Source organism: Stegodyphus dumicola, chromosome 1 (assembly GCF_044657685.1).
Source record: "Stegodyphus dumicola isolate Sdum_Otavi_A_Nest chromosome 1, ASM4465768v1".
Taxonomy (NCBI): Eukaryota; Metazoa; Arthropoda; class Arachnida; order Araneae; family Eresidae; genus Stegodyphus; species Stegodyphus dumicola.
Window position 1 is genome coordinate 290,257,439 of NC_140768.1, and position 22,546 is coordinate 290,279,984.

The window sequence follows — 22,546 nt, forward strand, 5'->3', positions numbered from 1 at the left end:
TTCAAGCTCACTTATTATCACTAGAATCGAGCAGACAGACATTTTCAATCACAGCTTATCCATGACAAGAATAATTATACTTGTGATTTAAAGTACGTTCGACTAGAAACGTTTTTTAATACACACACTGAAGAGAAATTCCTATAAAACTTAGAGCAACTTAAAATTTTCAAGGATAATTCTTTTTACCAAAAGTTAATACTTACAACAATACTCAAACACAAATATTAAAATATATGATGGACATCCAAAGTAAAGATCCAAATTTTTCATGTAAACTAGCACAGAGAAAAATCTATAATTAAATTATTTTTCAAAGCCTTAAATATAATTAACGCCAAACGATACGACTTATAATGTTAAAAATGAAGCATGTAAGTAAAGTTTGCAGTTAAAATTTTGAAACAATAAATAAAGCCAGTTTAAAGGTTACTTTCATGGTTCATTCAAATAACTCTGAACATGAACCCAATTTAAAAACTTTGGTGTGGCTACTACATGACTTCCTTATTTAGCCTATTAAATTATACATATTTTTTGCTGCACTTCGTTTAAATTTATTTCCTCCAATCATTCTAAATTTAACCGATACCTCGAGGCCAGCTGAAAATGAAATTAAAAATAACAAATTTTGAAATTAAAACATCCCGGTTTATTTTTGTTATACGAGAGTCAGAATTCTCAAAATTTTATTTTTTCACAACGAGTATAAAACTTTCTCAAGTTCATGAATCGGGAGATCACATTAAAAATTTAGATTTCGTTATTTGTCAAGAAATTTTTTTTTTTTAATTTCACAATTTCAAAACATGAATATTTTCGTCATTGAAAACAATTCTGTATTTGGAAGTATTTGACTACGACCAACGATTTCAAAAATAAAAGGCCTGGTAATGACTTTTAAGATGAGTACTGCTGACTGCAATAAAAAAGGAGGTGCATAACTAGATGTTATAGCAGTCCCGTACACAAAATTTAAACATTCTACGGCTAATCATTTTCGAGATACATACATGTGTATGTGTACATACATACAGACATCCTGAAAAAAGTTCCTTTTGAATCCGTTTTAAATAAATTTTACAATCCGTTTTGAAAAAAAAAAAGAATCCTTTATTCTGTCCGTATGTACAAGCGTTGCGCAAAAAATCGTCCAAACGGATTTGAGAGCTGTCAAAATGGAAACTTCCGTTGAAATATGATACCCGAAATTTTTCGCGATTACAGCGCTTCTTTTACTTCGTATTAAGAAATAAAAATTATTCTAATTTTGGTAATTTTGGCCATATAATAATTTATAGAAATACTACATTTTTTAAGATTTTAAAAATTTTCACATAAAAACTGTAAGAGAGATATATTCTTTATACATGCTGGCAATAAGATTTTTCAAACTGGCATTATTCCATGCATAAATGTTATAACAAATAATCTCAAGAAAAAAAGCAGACAATTACATTTAGTGTTCTTATACGATGTTGACGTACGCATCTTGTACTGATCAAAATGTTTTAAACGGCTAATAAATTAATTTAACATTACAATAGTTGATATATTCCCAACATTTTTCTTTAAGAGTGTCTAATTAAAATAAAATATTATTAAAAAACCACGAATATTAAGACATTTGATATCCCGAGTTAAAATATCTAAAGCTAAAATATATTTATAATTCATAATAAAAAATATTCCACATTATTATGTCGTTTCAGTCAATGGGACGGTTCGTGTAAGCATATTTTGTAAACAAACATGCAAATCCATACCTGTTCGAGGTTTCAGTAAACGTTTTTCCAACATGTTTCCTTGAACTTAAATTTACTGCTGAAATAAAAGGTTCCTTGGAATAATATGGCTCAGTAACAGACACAAAATTCAAATGCGCATTTAAACTCCACAGAAATAATGCGCCGGAAAACACTTTATCCCTTTGATACCAGCAACCACCTGTCTGAACTCAAACGTTAGTTAGCTAGCTAGCCACAACAAAACTTTCAGCTCGTTTAAATGAACTACTCAGCTGTCAGTTGGAGCGCGCGGTAGCTTTGTTACGTCATCCCATGACTACCGTTGCGTCATGTCCAATCAGAAAGAGAGAAGCTAATGCTGAGACTGTCACACTATCCGCCATATTTGGTCATAGGTCATTAAAAAAGTACGTAAAACACGTAATGGCGCAATCGCTTCACCGGCTATTTTTGAAACAAGCATTCGATCCAAATAGCTCATTACAATGAAATGCTAAATACAAAACTAGAAAACTAATAATTTTAATAGCTAGTAAAAAGATGGTTATTTTGTTAGTTAAAGGATGAGAGGGCTATTCATCTAAGGAAGGAAAATACTTGATAAGGACTTGTTAACGTCTTGATAAGACTTGATCAGGGGAATTAACTTCTATGCATATTTCATATAAGAAAAGTCAAGAGAAACCTAAGCATGTCAATCCGTTCGTCGGCAAATGAAGCTGAGTTGAACTACCAGAGTTCAGCGGTCACTCGACCGCAAATGAATCTTATAAACATAGAGGCCTAAAATTTTAATTAAATGAGTACAGTTGAAACACACAAATTTAACTTGAACAAGTAGTAATTTTGAGAATTTTTAGCATTATATTGGGGTTAATTTCACGCGTAAGGAAAGATTAAATATACATGAGAATAAATGCATGTACGTTTTCTGCAACTACAGAATATCAATTATCACGCTAATGCATCAATTAATGAATATTACAGGTTTTAGATGTAATGTATGATTCACTCATGAAATCTAAAAACTGTGAAAAGTAAAATAGAATAAATTCATTGCCACCGAAATAAAGAAATATAAAGTCGAATTATTAAAAAGTAAGATATAATTCTTTTTAGTACACTTTAAAAGACTGTACACTTATATTTAGGTTATATTTTGCAAAAAATTAGCAAAATGTTTTGGAGGATTAATGTTTGAATTATTAATGTGAGAAATTTCAGGATGTTTGAACTGCTAACTATGATAGACTTATTCAGATTATATACTAACTCGAAATATTATTAAGTAATTTTGAGACTGTACCATAACTCCACATATGTTTAAAACTTAAATCGAAAACCATTTGATTCGTATTAAATTTTGTAACATTGTCCTCATATTATTGATATGATTGATAATACGTACAAACATTTCAGTTTTCCTACTTAACTCGCCCAACCTGATTACTCATTATTCTTTTATTCATTTTTTTTACACTGAAATATATTCTTTTTAAGATAATATAATATTCTTGAAAACTGTATAACTCATGTTTAATATATATATATATATATAACAATATTATTGTGTAATATTATAAAATAAGATTTATAAGGCAGTGTAATAATGAAAGATGAATTTGTTTTTCTAGGCTAAAAACTCTCCCTCCGCCATCACTACCGCCACATGCTGCCTTGACCGTACTTTGCTTCTAAGTTGAGCGTATGGTCAAATATGGCAACATCATGCACTTTATTTCTGCTCTTGCATTCTGAGCGCTTACTCAACGCTGGGAGCGCTACGGCCGCTTCAGATCACGTGACGGAAGAACTGATCTTCCTTTTCTTTTTTTCCATCCGCCTGTTCGAGTCACGTAAAAAGGTTCAGCGCGGAAAGGGTTCAAAGAGCGCTTTTTTTACGAGGTTAAGAACACGTATCTTTGACCAGCCCCATCGAACAGTACGGCAGACGATCAAATCATCGGTAGCCGTTTCATTAAAACGATTCGAATACTGTCTTGAAATATCCAAAGTTCAATACCAGGTGTTTTCAACGGGGAACTTAACTGCAAGTATTGCGTTTGACCTACAAACATGTTTTCTAGATAGTCACCGATTGACACGAAGTGGCGCCGTTTGTGCTTTATATTCTATCGTTTGTGCGGTTTTCTCTTTTTGACGCTTCGTAAATCCTCACATGAGAGAACAAACCGCATCACGTGATTTATAACAAACGCTGACCTTGTTGTGAAACTAACCGATAGATGGCAGGTCATCAAATTGTTCAACCTAATTGAAAACGATCAGTTCAGTTACTGAATGATTAAAGCCACCGTAACTGTAAATGTTTACATATTACATATCTGCGGTTTAATTCTGAAGTTCTGACAATTACCACCAGAGTCTTATTTGTAAGCGTAATCTGCTAAAAACGAATATCTGTAATTCTAGACAATTTGAATCTTTTATTGAAACCGTCACTTGTGAGAGTATCAATGTTTATTTCTGTTTTAAGAAATATTGGTGACTTTTTAGTGACGGCTTCCAATTCAAGTTTTAAGTAGAGCACTCACAAGCAGGGCTTCATTTCTAAAATTAGAAGTGCCGAAGCCCTATGGAAAACTGTGAGGAACGAAGGAAAAAATAAATAAAATAGACAAAACTTAAAATAATTAAATAATTAAAATTAAATTAAAAGAAATGTAAAGAAATAAACAGAAATATGATTAATTCTTAAATTAATTTTAAATAGTTAAATGAAAAAAAATATCCGAAAATTCCACTCCAAAGCGAAGGGGCAGCTCAGCCGATCTCCAAGCCCTGATTATATGATTAACATACTATTTCAAGGGATGACGGATATAGAAACCATTCTTTTTTTTTTTTTTTTTCCAGCTAACCAGTGAAAAAAGATAAAACGATTAAAGCGTCACTAAGGAGAACAGTGAAAATTCTACAAACAGTATGAGGGTGTGGAAGGAAATTTTAACGGAAAAGTGTACCTTTGAAAATAAAGAGGGAAGCGTCCAAGACTTTCGGATCGCGATGCCCTGTCGATATAATTCTAGCTGTAGATATAATTTCCCTGACTATGATTCGATAACAACGTATGAATAAACGTAGGACTCCTCTGCACCAATGACAACAGTGGTTCTGACGTTTGGTTACATCGCTCAAGAAGTTTACAAGAGCTCTACAGTAGGAGACATTAGAGTGGCACGTGCGGGACCAAGGTGGTCACAAGGCCACTGGCGCAATTTAAGCTCTGCTCCCAAATAGTGCAATGAGCTAAGCTTACGTATATCTAAGCAATAAATGGCCAGGTGAGATGAAGATGCAATCGTTTCGCCCACAGTTATACGCCATGCCCCACCAGTCCAAGCAGGCTAACATATTACTTAAGCAACAGTGTAATGTATTCCTATTATAACCATTGCGTGTATACAATGTTTAATGTATAATCTAGGCAGCAGTGTAAATGCCGCACCTGCCCAAGCCGGAACATAAACGGTACAACTCACGACACCGCCAGCGGTGGCAGAGCTTGCAGCAAAGAAACAGTAGCACCTCGGCTACAAAATGGCTCCAGGAAGGCGATGTTTATCTGGGTAGATAGTCTAAAGGGCCTTTACTGTCTGTCTACGAGAACAGCAGCTCCCGCCACAGTGTCTGGCGGATGGCGGTCGCTATAGCAACAGGGCTAGTATATTTCAAATAGGGGCGAACTAAAGGTTGCCATTTCATCTTTAAATGCACCAAGATGGCAAACTGAAAAGTAAATCTTCAAGACGACTTCAAGACTACGGAAAATGAATCAAGACTCGTTTCTATGGCAACATACAGCTGCAGACTAGCTGGCGAGAGCATTTCTTATGATAGACAGACTGTACCTACTTACTCAGGATAAGTAATAAGTGGTCCCTGCACTTATACCTTACCTAACCTGTATTTCTGACTAACCGGATTCAAATTTCAGGTAAGCTCTTCTTCCTAGGCCTACGTTTTCTAAATAACACTAATTCTATTTCAGAGATGCCAGTTGATATAAAAGAAGAATCACATTACAATCTGATAACTTAAAGAAGAAACTTACTTGCTAGAACTTCAAATAGAAAGGGAGGAAGTAGCTGGTGAGACTTTTAACAAGCAATGTACAATATTTATTATTTATTTGTTTTTATTTTAAAATCAAGTTTGTGAATTGATGTAAACTACTTTACTTGAAGATTTCTCGGATTTACATTTTCCAATGTATACGCATTTATGCTATCATCTCTTTATCACATACTGGATGAAAATTCGGCGAAATAAATGAGTTCATTCAGAACTCTGAGAGAAACACTAAATGGTGTATAGAAGAAAATAACATCTGTTATAAATTACAAATTAAGCAAGAGTTAACCTTTAATTTAAAAAACTTCTAGGATAAACTTCTTTCTTTTTTCTGAATTGTTACCAATAAATTAAAATAAATAAATTATAATCAGGAATATAGTCGAATATATGAATTCATATTTTTGCTTGGCTTTATCTGAATTTTTCGGTCGAACTTTTGAATTAATATAATTTCTAGGATTTACTTCTTTCGTTTTTCTGAATGGTTTCCAATAAATGTATACGAATATAGTTGATTTTTTGAATCCATATTTTTGCTTGGCTTTATCCGAATTTTTGAATTAATATAATTTCTAGGATTTCTTTCTTTCTTTTTTTTTTATGAATGGTTTCCAATAAATGTATACGAATATAGTGGAATTTTTGAATTCATATGTTTGCTTGGCTGTATTCAAATTTTTCGGCCGAATTTTTGAATTAATATAATTTCTAGGATTTACTTCTTTCTTTGTCCTGATTTGTTTCGAATAAATGTATATAGTCGAATTTTTAAATTCGTATTATTCCTTGGCTATATTCTTCTAGCCTTTCTTTTCTATAAATGGTTTCAAATAACAAATTAAAATAATTAACAAATGTCAGAATGAAAGCAAATATTGGGTTCACGCAATTCCTAGAATATATTCTTGCCTTTTTTCCTTACAAATTTTTTCCAATTAATACATAAGAGTACAATCGAGTTTTTGGATTCATTACAATTCTTAAGATTCCTGGAAGTCTGCGGTAAATTCTAAGAAAACTACAAAATTGATCAATTCTAGCCATCAATCAACTTTCGAACAAATGGAAGAAGACACAGAAATAAGTACATTACCATTTTTTATTTCTTTACTGGGTTAAAAAAATGCCAGAATATATACTATCATTTTCATTACTGTTTGCTCAACACTTTCATCTTTTACATCAACACTTATTTCGTGTAGTACTCAACTTTTTTTTCTATGCTGTTGCAAAAACGGAGCTGGACATACACGGTGTTGGAGGAGGAAATTTTTATGACACCCGTCACACATTCATCAACCACTTAATGTTCAGTTTCCCCACATTTCGTTTCCCAAAAGGAAAAAAATGGGAAATTAATGACTAAGGTTTCACAATTTTCTCGAAGTAATCATATCCCACGCAAGGCTGAAAGAAAAATTTAGAAAAAAAATATTCAAAAATCTTAATCTCGCAACAATAACACAGTCATTTAATGCAGACAGACCAAGACAGCCCCGCGCCACACTCGCGCCAGGACAAAGAAATTGGACTCTTTTAATTTTTTTGTTCCTTCAGTTTTTCAAGGTTCTTCGTGCCGTTTGAGAATAAACTGAACGTTATTCCGTTCCGCCAGGCAAGGAACAGATTAGTAGGAGTAGACGTAATGAAGCAGTTGACTTTCTGCTTACTAACCTAATGAGAGAGAAAATTTTTCTTTTTTTAATTTGTCCTGGGTCATGACTGCAAAGAAACAGCGTGATAAGAAGATTGGTAAGATGATTGGCGAGATGGTAAAAAGATTGCGTCATTTTGGACATGGACACCCCAGACCTTAAAAGAAATTGTAAAAGTCCAATAAGCGAAAATATTATTATAAGACAGCTAAAGTAAATGATTTCCCGTAAATTTTATATATCTGTCAGAGATTATGTTTTGGGAAGATATCTGGTGCCATGACAACAGGAAAAAGCATCCAGGGCATATCGTGAATCACACATCACACATTGTTCCTCTGAGCAATACCTTAGCAATACCTTGCATACATTTCCAATGAAACGTCATACAGTTATTGCTTTTTAAGGCGTACGTACAGTTAGTTGCCTTTGACGGGTTGGTGGATTTGGAGTATTTGATGGTAACACTTGATGAAGAATCAAAACACAGTTTATTCGCCAGTATTACACAGGACAGTTCCAAAGACGTGTTACAGTCGTCGAAAAACTGCAATAAACAAGCGGAAACAATCAACAACACAACTTTCAGGCTACAACGGTGAAGACAGCTTCACGGCAAAGCACCAAAGTACAGCTCCAGACTCGGTTCGGTCGCTCTCAAGCTAATCCCTGAACTCAACATACTCTTCTCTCCGCGTACAAGCAGGGTACAGCGTACAGCTTTCAACCTACCTTTGAGAACATTCCCAAGGAAACCCACTAAGAATGCGTTCTAGAATGTTATCGCTTCGTGTATGGCATTTCGCCAATTTTGTCTCCAAATAAACGAAATCTGGAAACCCTGCCTTTCTTTGCCACTTTTTGGAAACCCTAACCTCGCTTTTCCCCACGTGTAACATGCATGTGAGCCAAGTTACCTTAAAAAGTACTTCATGAAGGCATCCCATCACTTCCGCAAATATCATTTGTGTGCTTTTCGTGATCAAATAACCTACCCTAACCATATTTCTATTAGAATCTCTAAAATTCGTTGTTGTTATAAGAGTGCTTGAAAGACTTGGGTTGTGAAAGAAATTAAAACGTTTACGTTTTCGGAGCCAGAAACGTAAAAAATCAGGTATGCCGTTGTCGAAAATCGAACCATAAACCTGCCAGTTGTTAGATGGATGTGCTAAGTGTTACACCACCACACGCACATATGGAGAGAATATCTTACTTCCTTACAATACTTTCAATTCAAAGCATACAATACCTGAAGACATCGGTTGAAGAGAAACGTAAACTATTCGAGTTCGTTTATCCTAGCGGATACAGTTAGTTAAAGACGTCCATCGTTCAAATGTTTTGTCAACGACATGTTTACTCTCACATTACATATTGTAGAGTCATTAGGCTATTTTGAAGCAGGAGACAAGAAAAATTAGCAATGCTCTCGCCAGGACTCGAACCTGGACTTCTCGAATACGCCTCGAATGTGCTATCCTTACACCACGAAGGGATGCATAAAGGAGGAACAAAATACTTTATAATATGACTAATCAGGCCCACCGGCGGACGAGCTGTAAAGTCCCTGAACACTGGTAGTTAGGTCGGAGGTTCAAATCCCGCGAACAAGCTGGCTGCATGAGCGTTTTCGTGATTTTTCGCATGTGTAACGTATTAATACGAGCCAATTTCCCTTAGACAGTAATCCACGAAAACATTCCTCCCTACTGTGTGGTGCCATAGAGCGAAACACGTAAATAATTATAATAATAATAATATGACTAATCAACAAGCCATTCAAGAAGCTATGTAGTAACTACATACTGGGATGAAGCGACAACAGCGGAAAAGTAATAAATTCCAGAAACCAATAACAATAATTTTTTCTATGCTTCTTTGAATTTCCTTCTGAATTCTGGATTGCTTACATAAAAATGTGTATATTTGTAGTTTCATTTCAATACAAATTATTTGCTTTTAATTGAAAGTAAAGATAACGTGGCTAATTAAAAAAATTTCGTTTCGAAAAAATACATGTTACACTTCAGCTTTCTAGAAAATGTACATATTTAAAAATAGTAAAATTAAGAGTTCCCCTTCCCTCAATGTTTTGCAGTCTCCTCAGTACTAAAAGTCAAAAGTAAACTATCGCTACTGTCGAAATAAAGGTATTTAATGGTATTTAGATTATCTGCATCAGATATCCTGCAAGATTTTTTCTGTGCACATGCGATACAATATTGACTGCGAGGGTTTCATAAATTATAAAAAGAGTGGCATATTTAACTCACACTATAAGGTATTTTTCTCCCTCCTTCCTGCATGCCTTCGTGGTGTAACGGATAGTACACTCGGCGCGTATTCGAAAGGTCCAAGTTCGAGTCCCGGTGAGGGCATTGCACCTTTTCTATGTCTCCAGCATCAAAATAAGCTAATGACTCTACACTGGCGCCCGAACAGAAAGGTCGTGGATGATGATTATTCACCACCAAGATTTGGCGATAGGGTCCAATAAACCCCAGTCGCCCTTTAAAAAGGGGGAGTAGCTATTTTCTGCATGCCTAAGGTTAGCACACTCGGCGCGTATTCGAGAGGTCTAGGTTCGAGTCTTGGCGAAGGTAGTGCACATTTTTCATGTCTCCAGCATCAAAATAACCTAATGACTCTAGAACGCGTTTGTCTGTTTGTCTCAGGTAATTCCACTCGGTTAATAACGATTCGACCGCGATGTAAGTACTCTTTTCTTCATATTAGGATTAAATTTCCAGTATTTGATTATTTCAACTACTTAGACAAGAATATTAAGGCATTAAGGTCGTAAGTAATTTTACCGATGTATTTAAGAGAATAACAAGAATATAATCGAATAAATAAATAAAAGAAAGTACAATTACAACAATTACCTGATTCCTTAACACAAAAACAATTCTTAAAAGTTTCATTTTGCAAATATTCTGCGCATTCGATTTAGATTTTGCCTTTAGAGAACGCATACTCGAAACGTTTTGTATAAAGTTAAAAAAAAAAATCCTATAATCTTAAAGAAAACAAAGCAAACATCGACTAAACGTACACGCAAGAAAAACTTTTATGGATAACTGCTTTTCTCGAAAGATTTTATGACAAGATTTGCTTTTCCATCTATCGCACGAAAGGAACAAAATCAATATTTGATATTTCTTAAAATGAAACTGTGGAAACAACATCACGAACAGACAAGGATGTGCTCTGTAAACTCTATAGCTGTTTTCTTTCCCTTCAAGTTCATTCGAAAGGGGAACGGGGGAAAAAATCGACTTCGCAAATAAAAAAAAAATCTTTTTTTTAAATCTCGTGAGAGACTGTATTGAATGTTCAGAATATTTCTTTTCTAGAATGTAACGATGAAGACAAACATTATGTGAAAAACACTAGAAATCGCTCTTTGCTTATGTCACAAATAGCCAGAGGAACATAATTTATTTACGCTTTTAATACTCCTGATTTTTTTTTTTTTTCGCTGCCGAAGAAGGAAAAAAAAACAATTTATCACCGGTTTCTCAATAACAACTGCCTGTTCACTGCATCTAAAAGTCACCAAACGCAGCTCTTTCATGGTAATGCTGCTCCAAGAAGTTCCTTGGCAATGAATCGATAACGATGATGTTCAGATCGATATTATTGATACAATTCTGTAAAAGTAACCTCTCGCTAACAAAGTGGACCGTGACGAGATTCATCAAATAGCAAGTCTTAAGGGCTCAAGAAAGCATGAAATGGATGTTCTCACTCTGTTCTGACCTGATTGATATCGATAAACGCAGTAAAAGTGACCATCAGATAACGGTCTTCTGATAGAAGAAAACCAGACAATAAAATCAGTCTTGTCTATAAAAGGGTATCTGTTAAGGGTAAGTGCATCATTTTATAAAACTGAATGGCAACGGTAGCTGTTCATTTGTTCTAACCGCATCAACCGGAACGAAGCAAAGACTTTTTAACATACGGTTTGAAGAGATTATGAGTATCTGCCTGTTACTTTTCAACTAAACAATTACTGTCTCATTTTTTAACTAAACAATTATCATTCTGTGTTCTGCTTCAGATTCTCACTGCAGAGCCTCACGTTTGTAGAATGGATCTTAAACTAAGTATATTTTATATATAAGTAAAAGAATATTTAAATAAGGATTTAAATAAGAAAATTTTACATTGGTTCGCTATAAACGGTGTTTCACTTTTCAATTTGTTGCCACCACGTATTACAGCCCTGCATTATATTTAAAGAAATTAAATAACGAAGAATATGCATGAATGTAAGTATGTTTCTCGCGCTGTGATATAACATAGGTACCTAGAGACATCAAATTTTGAATAACGCAGTCCTCCACTCGAATATGGGCGCCTGGAAACCCGAATCTTGAAGTTCGAATTTGTTTTATTATCCATCCACTTCCTTTTTAAAAAGCGCCATTTTGCATGAAAATAAAACTGTAACAAGTAGCAGACGATTATTTATACCTTCAAAAATATAGCTGCGGTTAAAAAAGAATTTCCAAGCAGAAGATTTTTTTAAATAAAAAAAACAAAATCATTTAAAAATATGACAAACTGCTGTGTAAGATTATTTATACCTTCAAAAATATAGCTGCGGTTAAAAAAGAATTTCCAAGCAGAAGATTTTTTTTTAAATAAAAAAACAAAATCATTTAAAAATATGACAAACTGCTGTGTAAGATTACTGTATATGAAAAATAACTTATGATTAATAAACAGAGACTTCATTTTCATGTAAATTTCCGGAATTAGTGCCCTACAAAAGAGAAGAATGAAAAAAGAAACGTTGCAATGACTAAAATTCAAAAGCGTCAAAGGCATCACAATACAGCTTAAATGATAATATTATTCTCTTTTCAAAAATAGAATTTTATTTTTAAATACATATATACATATGGTACACATTAAAATTTAAAACGGCCTTCATGAAGCGATTTGATTGAAAGCAAAGTATAATATGACAACTGAAAGATTCCCTAAATTCTCCTGAGTTGTCTTAATTCGAATTCAAAGCCCAACAACAGCCAAGTGATAAAGCTGTTCGATTGGAATCAGATCCCGTTCAATGGGGTTCAAGGGTTGACTGCATGTGATTGTTTGTAATTTTATCGTGTGCAAATGAATATGAACCTGTCTCTTAAAATTTTCTTTAGAAGATATCTTTCGCCATAGCAGATAACATCCAGAAAGCATCTCCCACCATAGCAGATAACACGTTCACTAAGACAAGTCCATTCGACAAACAGTTAAAGAATGGATTAACAACAATACTGTAGAGCCATTAGGACTTTTTTTCATACCTCTCGGCGAGGGCATACCTTATACACTCCCCATTTTAAAGGGCGGCTGGGGATTAGGGGACCCAACCGCCCAAGTGCTGGTTGTGGAGTATCATCATCCACTACCATTTTTAGTTCGGGCGCCACCGTAAAGTCATACAAAATGTTTTTTTTTTTTTTTTAAATCAAGAAATTGAAGAAATGCACAATTCCCTCGCCGTGACTCGAACCACAGCCTTCTCGGTTACGCGCCGAGCGTGCTGACCATTACACCACGAAGGCATGCTAAGAAGGCGGGAGAAATACCTTATAATACTTCAAGCAGCTTTGTGAATTTTAGGAAAAGAATGTAGCTGTAAGAAAAGTTTAGTTTCGAGGAATACAAATTTCGAAAACCTTTTGAAGCTTCTTTGTCAGGAAAGCGTGAAAGATATATATCTAATAACGAATGTAAAGATCTGTTCAACAGTTTAGAAAGAAAAGCGAAACTTTTAGAAGGAAAACTATTTATCTAGAAAAAAATGCACTAACGCAGCGGTTCTTAACCTTTTGACTAACGCGCAACATCTAAATAACAATTTAAAAACTTTAGTATCACCGCTACATTTTACAATGATTATTTATCAATTTCCCAATAGAAATATTAAAAAATATATATATTGCCATTTGCGCACCTTATTGGCTATTTGTATTAAATATGCAAACATAAAAATTACTAGATTAAAAATGGGTTATCATTTTAATAAACAAAATTTAAGTTATAATAATTTAATTCTAAAATTGAGTGTAAAATTTGGGCCTGTTTAAGGAAGATCAATTTCTTTATGTCTGGGCTTGTTTCACTTCGTTTTAACCGTAAATTAGGCTCCAATTTTGTTCTGATTTATTTTTCAAATATAACATGGAAGAAAATCTTTGTTCATACAAACAGGTTGTCCAAAAAGGCAATAAAATTTAATAGCTTTATTTGAAATGCCTTTAAATTCTTTTTCTTTTCCGGTTCAGCCAAAAGTTAACAAGTGTTCTCTTTTTGAAATCTTCATTAGAGTTCGATTACAGGAAATTTCTGTCGATTGTCCTTTTTCTTCACGAGATATTTTAATTTAATAGTTTAAAAATACTTTGTTTCTTTGGGCACCACCAATTTTTCTGTTGCGTACCACCTGCTGAGAATCGCGGCACTAAAATATTTAGAGAACATTAAATAGGATACCTCTTCTATGAAGAAGAAGAGCGCGAGATTGAAAATCCAAATACCAAACTGCAATATGCAAGGTAGCGTACATGGTAAAAAAGATCCAGGAAAAATTAATACGTTGAACAAAATACAGACATGAATATCACTCAATAAAATTGTGGACGATAATCATGAAAGTCTGAGTAAGCTGAAAATAAAAAAATCTAGCAAGAAATTCATATAAATAATCTCTCTAAATATATTATGCTGAAGATGGGAAGCCGGGACAGAATGAATACAATTTACTTTTTTCGAAACTGGAATTCAATAGCAGATTGTACTTTCGTGGCCATAAAAGTTTATAAAATTTTACTTCAATAAACATTATTTGCCAATGCATTTATTCACTTATTTCATTTCCTAAGTAAAACAAGAACTTCAATGCAACATAAGAAATTTAAACTTCAGCCTCTTCTTTAACGCTTATTACAAATCCGACAACGCCCGTAATGACCTTACACATATTTCGTCAGCCAACTATTTCGCGTAATTCTAACTTTGAGAAGGCATACATTTCTATCTTTGTCACTTCTTTCTTTGTCGGTTGTATAAGTTGCAAAATTACTCGTTTTCTGACATTCGGGTTCAAGCGCGGGTAGGTGAATGTGTTCGAGCAATACCAGCAAGTAAGTATTCCTCGTTTTACAAAGCCTTGCTAGCACAAAAAACGATTTTTAAGCTGATGTAACATATCCGAAAAGGAGTTTTCGCTTTCACAAAGAAAATCCAAAATAATAAATATCGTCCAGCCAATTTACTTTATTCAATGACTAAAGAAAAATAACACTTCAAATATAAGCGAACTTGTTTTTCAGAGCAGGTTTGAAGTATGTTTTGATTGACAACTTACACATCCACGTCAGGAAAAAAAAGAGGGCCTGTCGTGCCAATCAAATATTATTTCCTACGTAAATAAAAAAGAAACATACCAATATAAAATTTTAAAATAAAGCAAAAAAAAAAAAAAAAATTAATAGCGATCAGACAGAAATAAGGCCAAATAACTTAAATATCATTGTATTTCAAAACTTGCGCATTAAATAGAGCGATGATAAAACCTAAGTTTCTATATATTGTTACGAAATGTCAATGCGCGGTGAGATGGCTTCCTCGCAAAGCAGTTTTAGGGTTGCCATAAAATGGCAAAGGAAGGCAGGGCGATGTACCATGGACAAAATTGGCGATGTACCATGGACGGATGGAGAACCTTCTGGAACGAATTCTTACCGGTTTAGCCCAGAATGTTCTCGAACACAAGCCAAAAGCTATATAAATATAAACCCTGCTGGTACGCAGTCAGTCAGTGTATGTCTCTCATCGAGGGTGTCTCGTATAGCGAGTCAATCCCTGCGGAGTCGATCGAGTTGACAGCCGGGCGGTGAGTGCCGAGTGTGTTTCGATACTTCCTCCAGTGTCGTCGTTATTCACTCCAAATCTACGAACCCCGTACGAGCGTGAAGGATGAAAATAACGTAACAACTGGTGTCAGAAGAAAGAAAAACGTAACAATATATTAAACTGATACATAAAAATAAGAATTCTCTCTCTCTCCTATATCCTATCTCCTATATGCTCTTCTATTGTGACAACTGCTCGTACTCTCTGTCTATGTCCTAACAATGAGGACGACTTTTTGACTTTAGCTCAACAGCTTTTCCTTCCACCCTTAGGGAATGCTTCTTCTCTCAATTATTTCAATTTTCATTAACAATGATGTGGAGTTAATTGCAACTTATTACAAAGGCACTCCGTAACGAAACGCCTTCGTTCTTGGTTCTATATGAGTCTTCGCATATCCCACTTCTACACTGCAAAATTAAGAAAATTTGCACACTTATGTGAAATTTTTTAAAACCAAATGGACAGATTTTAATGCATTTCGATATGAATATACGTTTATAAAAGAGAAAAAAGATGTACCATTCAAAAGTCATTTTATGTAACCCTGATTATCAGTGAAGTTCATAGTACAGGGATGTCCGATATCCACGCTGTGATATCGAACTGAAAATTTGTCTATATGGGGTCTGGTCCCCTCCCACAGCCAGACAGGTCGAGCAGCATTACGGCATAAAGATAGGAGGCAGTTGGGGAGTCCTCGTGGTAGTCGATCCCAGCAAGGCAAGGTAATTTTTACCTCCGGGATGGTTCTCGGAGGAAAACGGCAAGATGAAATTGCCTTCCAAGAGTATTATAAATAATGCATTGTATCCATTTTAAGTAAAATGTTTATATTCTCCATCGTAAGCAAGTTTCAATATTTATTTTTAAAATTTATATACACAAAAGCTAAGTTATTGAATAAAATACGAAACATGTATCTACGAAAGTACGAAATCCTACGAAAGTACCAGAGATGAAATCTAACCAATAAATTATAGCGATTTTCCCAATTAATTTAAAACTAAATTAAAACCCCCCTTTACTGAAACGTGAATTAACTAAAACTGAATAACACCGGGGGGGGGAACTGAATCAGAAAGTGAATAAATTATTTTTTCATTTCATTTTGTTCACCATTTAATCATTTAGAGTGACAGTTAACTTCTAATTAACTTAATCGGACCCTGTTTAAGAAAAGGTAAGATTCTATGTTGCGGAACGATGAAAAAAATTGCAATTGCAATCCATCAACGTGAAACAAAACTGTGTACGGAAAATACAAACAGGAACGAAAATTGCATAGGATAACAACAGTGATAGCAAACAGTTAGCAAATGATAGTATTTGACATAACAAATGATAATATTTGAGAACTGTTTTTAATCCATAATAATACGTAATTTAATTATTTTTCCCCTCCTTTCTGCATGCCTTCGTAGTGTAACGGTAGCACACTCGGCACGTATTCGACAGCTCCAGGTTCGATTGCCGGCGAGGCCTCTGCATATTTTTCACTTCTCCAGCATCCTCTAATCCTCCTGCAGTGGCGCCCGAACTAAAAAAAGGTGATGGATGATGATTCTTCACCACCAGCATTTGGCGATTGGTTCCGCTAATTCCCAGTCGCCCTTTAAAAGGGGGAGTATATAAGGCATTTCTCCCGCCTTCGTAGTGTAGTTATCAGCACACTCGGCGCGCATTCGGGAGGTCAAGGTTCGAGTCCCGGCGAGGGCATTGCACATTTTTCACTTCTCCAGCATCAAAAAACCCTAATGGCTCTACAACTTAACCATTAATATACAAGTATTGTATGATAGAAAATAAAAAGTCCTAACTAAAGTCTTTTTTATATGAGTTTGAAACTTAGTGTTGAAAGTTACGTTGTAAATGCAGTTTTTTTTCATGCCATTTATAACTTAATATCTTCATTGCTTATCATATTTATTCTTCTGTTATTTACTGTGTGTTCTTTTTTATTTTATTTTGATTGAGTTAATATAACCAAATGAACTTATTTTCTATATGTTACAAGCTTGAAAATACAGTAAACTGCTAACAGTATTTTCGTTTTGTTAATTGTAATGTGGGTTATTCTTCTACCCGGCTTAAAAATACAGATGAATTGTTAACAGTATTTTTCTGTTAATTTTAATATGGAGTCTTACCTGAGCTTTTTTAACCGCTTTCCGATTAATCGTGTTTTTGAGATGATGGTAGCTATCGTCCCTACAAATGGGAAGTTGACTGTCAAATATATATATATATATATATAATATATATATATATATAAAAATGTAGTAGGACTTGTAGTGTCACCGCCTTGCAGTAATGAATAGCTGCTTCTCAAAATTTTATTGTGTGATAAGTATTTGGATGAAGAAAAGCCTTCAAAAATATCTTTGAGTTTCAATTTCTGTTCCATAAAATGTGCTCATACAAAAAACATATCACTTTGTCACCACCTAAAGATTATTTATTAACACATTCTATTTTCATTTTTGGAAGCCCGCCAGCGGCCGGGCGGCAAAATCGCTGACCACTGGTAGTTACAACCTGGGTTCGAGTCCAGGCGAGAAGCGGGCTTTTTCCTGTGTTACGTGTATACAAGCCAGTTCCCTCAGAAAGTCCTCCAAGAAGGCATCCATCCCCTTAGGTAGATTGCCCAACCCGTAATCGTAATAAACCAAACATACCAATTCATTATAACAAGAACTACTGATTTCACCAAACACGTTTAACATAAGCCATGCCTACTAAATCGAAGAGATCAGAAATCGATAATGAAATCACCCTGTTTAATATAAAGCCAAAATAGAAAAAGAGATCACCACTGTTTATTGCGCCAAAGTATGCCTTTAGTTGCTACAGATGAAGCACTGCAGGTGTTTTGATAATCCAGAACGACACGTTTCTGCAATTAGCCTTATCTACCTGCTGCCATTTTACGCGGCAGCAGCTGGTTAAGCTAAACCAGCGATGATAAATGCATACATACATATTAAAGCTATGACGTCACAGCATCGGATCAAAATTGCTCAGTAGTGACTATCAGTTAATTATACGACCAAAGTGATAGAGATCATGAAGTATTTGCAAGTATTCCCTTTATACGGACCGCATAAAAAAATTCAAGGCCTTCAGACAAATTTTTAAATCTACCTAAAACATGACTAACATTACTGACTTGCTAGTTTATATACTGTACGGGAGAGTTAAAGTAAATTGCAATCGCTTTAATAACCATCGCTCACAAATGGCTTATTAACCACTCTTCCCAGGGGATTTAGACTTGATATAAGGCCCTAAGCTATTTGAAGTCCCAACATTATATGTCAGTGCCAAATATGATTTTCGGATACCTAGTGGGTTTTTAGGGCACCCCCAAGGAAGCGGGGGCCCTAAGCTATAGCTTGTGTAGCTTATACGTAAATCCTACACTGATCGTTCCAAGAACGATCATGTATTTGCATTGGAATAGCTCAGTGCAAATACTCACGCATTCACACAATATGACATAACATCGGCACTGCATAGAATCGAATGTCTTGTAGTCGCTTGCAACGTTCTTTTTATAATGATTTAAACGACAAAAACAAAAGCAAGAATCAATTTTTAGTATTATAACATCTTTATTATTTTTGTAGCCCTCAGGCAACAATTACTATTGGTCATAATAACTACAACTACTACTTATTAACTACTACTACTTTCACTTCACCTAACGCTTACCTAGAAGTGTTGTGATGACGGAAATCAACAAGAAATTATCGAGTGCTACAAAGAATAATAAAAATGTTATAATACTAAAAATTGATTCTTGCTTTTGTTTTTGTCGTTTAAGCTATTATAAAAAGAACGTTGCAAGTGGCTACATTCATTCTTGATGACTCGGACGTAATCACAACACTTCAAGCTAAGCGTTAGGTGAAGTGAAAGTAGTAGAAGTTAATAACTAGTAGAAGTAGCTGTAGTTATTATGACCAATAATAATTGTTGCCTACAGTCTCTCTGCCGGCAGAGAATCGATGCTGCATAGGTTTGACAGTTTCTGTGTCGGCATAAAATCGACATTGCGTAGGATCGAGAGCCTTTCTGTCGGCACAAAATAGACTGTGCGTATGATCGATAGCATCTCTACCGTCACAGAATTGACACTAACAGCCCATGACGTAGAAGTTCAAAAAAAATAGTTTCGATTTAAGCCGCCATCATTTCTACAAAGGTACTTTGAAAATAATAACTTCAGATGTCTCAAATTTTTTTCTCTCTTCATTATGCGTCGTTGCTAATTAGAAGCTTTGTTAATTTATGTCCATTTCGATTGCATGATGGTGTCGATCTTATGCTGCATCTTTCTGTGGACGTGTTTATACATGCTTATGCGTCTGTCGTATGTGCATGTTATTCGATTCTACGCAGTGCCTGTACTCTGAATGCAAGCCAGACGTGTCCGCGCGGAAAGGAGCTTGGAATAACAGTGTATAGAATTTAAGACTTTATTACTTTTTTTTTCAATAGCAGGCCGTAACCGTCTATAGGCGTTATTAAGACGTCTATAGACTACTAAGGCTGTAAACGGTGGTCACTTTATTATGGGCCACCGTTGCTCCCTATGAGCGGGCAGACAAATTACATACATGCCCTTCTCCGGGATTCGAACCCGGGCCCTTCGGTACGGCAGTCAGAGTCAGAGAGACTTTAATATCCAGGCAGTTATAATAAATGAAATTAATTGAATTTCATTAGAATAACATGTTTATAAAAATAAAATTTACATTACAACCCCTAACATTTATTCATAACAGCAGTCCTATAAGCGAAATCATTACAATATTAACACTTGATTAAGATTTCTTTGTATACTAACATGAGGTGCTACAGATAAGGTTTCACTGCTACGTTATTTCAAAATGTTTTAAAAAATGCTTATACGTTACTCTTAAAATAGTAAGAGCTGCTGAATTTATTAACGTCTATCCTGGATAAAACATCAGATTTCTTACCTATAAAGAAAAAAAAAATATTATAGTTTTTAAAATTTAATTTCATATCAAATGCAGTATAAATTAACGAAAAAATGATAGTATTTTTGTATTTTCACAAGCAATTATAGAAAGAAAGAAACAGACTAGGCCATTTACTTCAAATACATCACTAGACATAAATAGAAATAAAGAAATTAAGCAATAAATAAACGACAAAGGAAGCAACAACTTTTCTGCCACGTAATGAAAAAGCATCACTTAACAGACACTGAAACAGAAAAATAAATACATAATAATAAAATTTGTTTCAAAATAATAGTAAAGTTAAATTAATTCAAAATAATAGTAAAATTAAATTTTAAATAATTTCTCTTGCGCCATTGCTGCAAGGAATGAAATTTGAATTTAACAAACATTCAATTCGTACAAAGCAAATTTAAAGTTCATTTAATTACAAAAAAAATTTCTTTTTTACGAATTACAAAAAAAAAAAAAAATTCTTTTTTTACGAATTTTACATTTTTACGAATTGAGTGATTATTAAATACATAATAATAAAGATAGGAACAAAGGCAGAGCCTTGGATGGATAGATGGCGCTGTTATTGTTATATTCTTTTTCTATTTATTTGATTTTTTTTCGTTTACATAATTTGTTTTCAAAATATTTTACTCATTGAAGAACAATTATATCAAGTTCCCTTGAAATGGAAACAATTTTTTCTCTAAAACTAAAGCTTATTTTCTAAAAATGAATTTTGAGCATTAAAAAACATAGCGCTTTTTCATGCATCCACTCATTCATTTAAAGCAAATGCTCATAATGGACGCGGTATTAGTATTTTTAAAGGCGTCAATTATGATCATGTGATCGGTTGAGCATCTATAGCCAAATATCACCGAGAATTGATTGACATAATCAAGATCCCATTGCAAAAAATTATTATTTTTTGTAATAATAAAATCCCAAGAATTTATTTTAAAAATATATTAAAATATTAATAATTAAATATTTGCTGATATAAAGCTGTATAATATAGTAAGGAAGAAATCATATAAAATAAATATAAGGGGAAAATATACTAAAACTATTTAATATATTTTTTAAAAATTAATAATATTTTAAAATATATAACTTTTTTTTGGGGGGGGGAATAAGCGCAATATAAAAAAGTAAAATGAGAGAACACAGGATAACACAATAAAAAAAAATTTCGAAGGACACAAACTAGAATGAAGAATAAGAAACAGGCTGAATATTTTTGAAAGAGGTGATTTAAAAATTAAATTAAACACTTTTATGCCAAATTTTAAATACACTGCATCAGTACATGAAGTACAGCCATCACATTAAATAAAACTGAATTTTTGTACAATTAGAATCTATGATTTTGTTTCGTTTGTTCATATTAGTAAAATTAAAAATAATGATAATAATAATACAAAAAATAATTGAACATAAATCTAAGTAAGCCAATTTTTTCAAAACTTTGTTCATAGTCTTCATCTAATTGCTATCTTAAAGTTATATATCAGCAAATATTTGTATTATGATTACGTTGTACACTGTATATTATACAAAAATTCGGGTGGAGGATTACGTTATTCAAAATTTGATGGCTCAAGGTACCGTTGTTTGATCACAGTGCGAGAAACATACATACACTTATGTACACTCTTCATTACTTAATTTCTGTAAATATAATACAGGGAGATAATATTTGGTGGCAACAATTTGGAAAGTGAAACGAACATTCAGAGTTTTTAACCCGAAGTTTTTAGCCCAAAGGGAACGTTAAAGGGTACATAAAGAAAACTTTTCCTTAAAAGGAGATCGATGCAAGAAAAAGGATGGGAGTGCGCGTCCATCTTTGATTTCTGTAAAATTGCAGAAATATTTTTCTTTTTTTTTCTATGAATTGAAAGATACCAATATACAGAATATTTAAGATGCTTGATGTAACAAAATGAGCATGCACCGAGCAGCTAGAATTTTTTTTTTCGGCAGACATAAGAAAAATTAGAATGAACACCGAATACACGCGTTATTAATACGGCCATTTTTGGACACGTAAATGTCAAAAACATAATACGAAAAGGACTAGAGTAGCGATACAAATATTCTTTCACATTGATCAGCA

At 33.9% G+C, this 22,546-nt stretch overlaps 1 protein-coding gene across 5 annotated transcripts in view; it reads right to left on the reverse strand.

Annotated features, from left to right (window-relative positions):
- The window catches only part of sick (sickie), a 975,074-nt gene that overhangs the window by 334,996 nt on the left and 617,532 nt on the right, over positions 1-22,546 (reverse strand). The window contains exon 1 of one of the 5 annotated variants that reach the window (XM_035351680.2): positions 1,767-1,989. The exons of the other annotated variants lie outside the window; for them this stretch is intronic. Coding sequence (XP_035207571.2) covers positions 1,767-1,800 — 34 coding nt within the window. The 5' untranslated portion in view covers positions 1,801-1,989. Of the gene's footprint in view, positions 1-1,766; positions 1,990-22,546 lie in introns of those variants that run through there. 5 annotated transcript variants of the gene reach the window in all.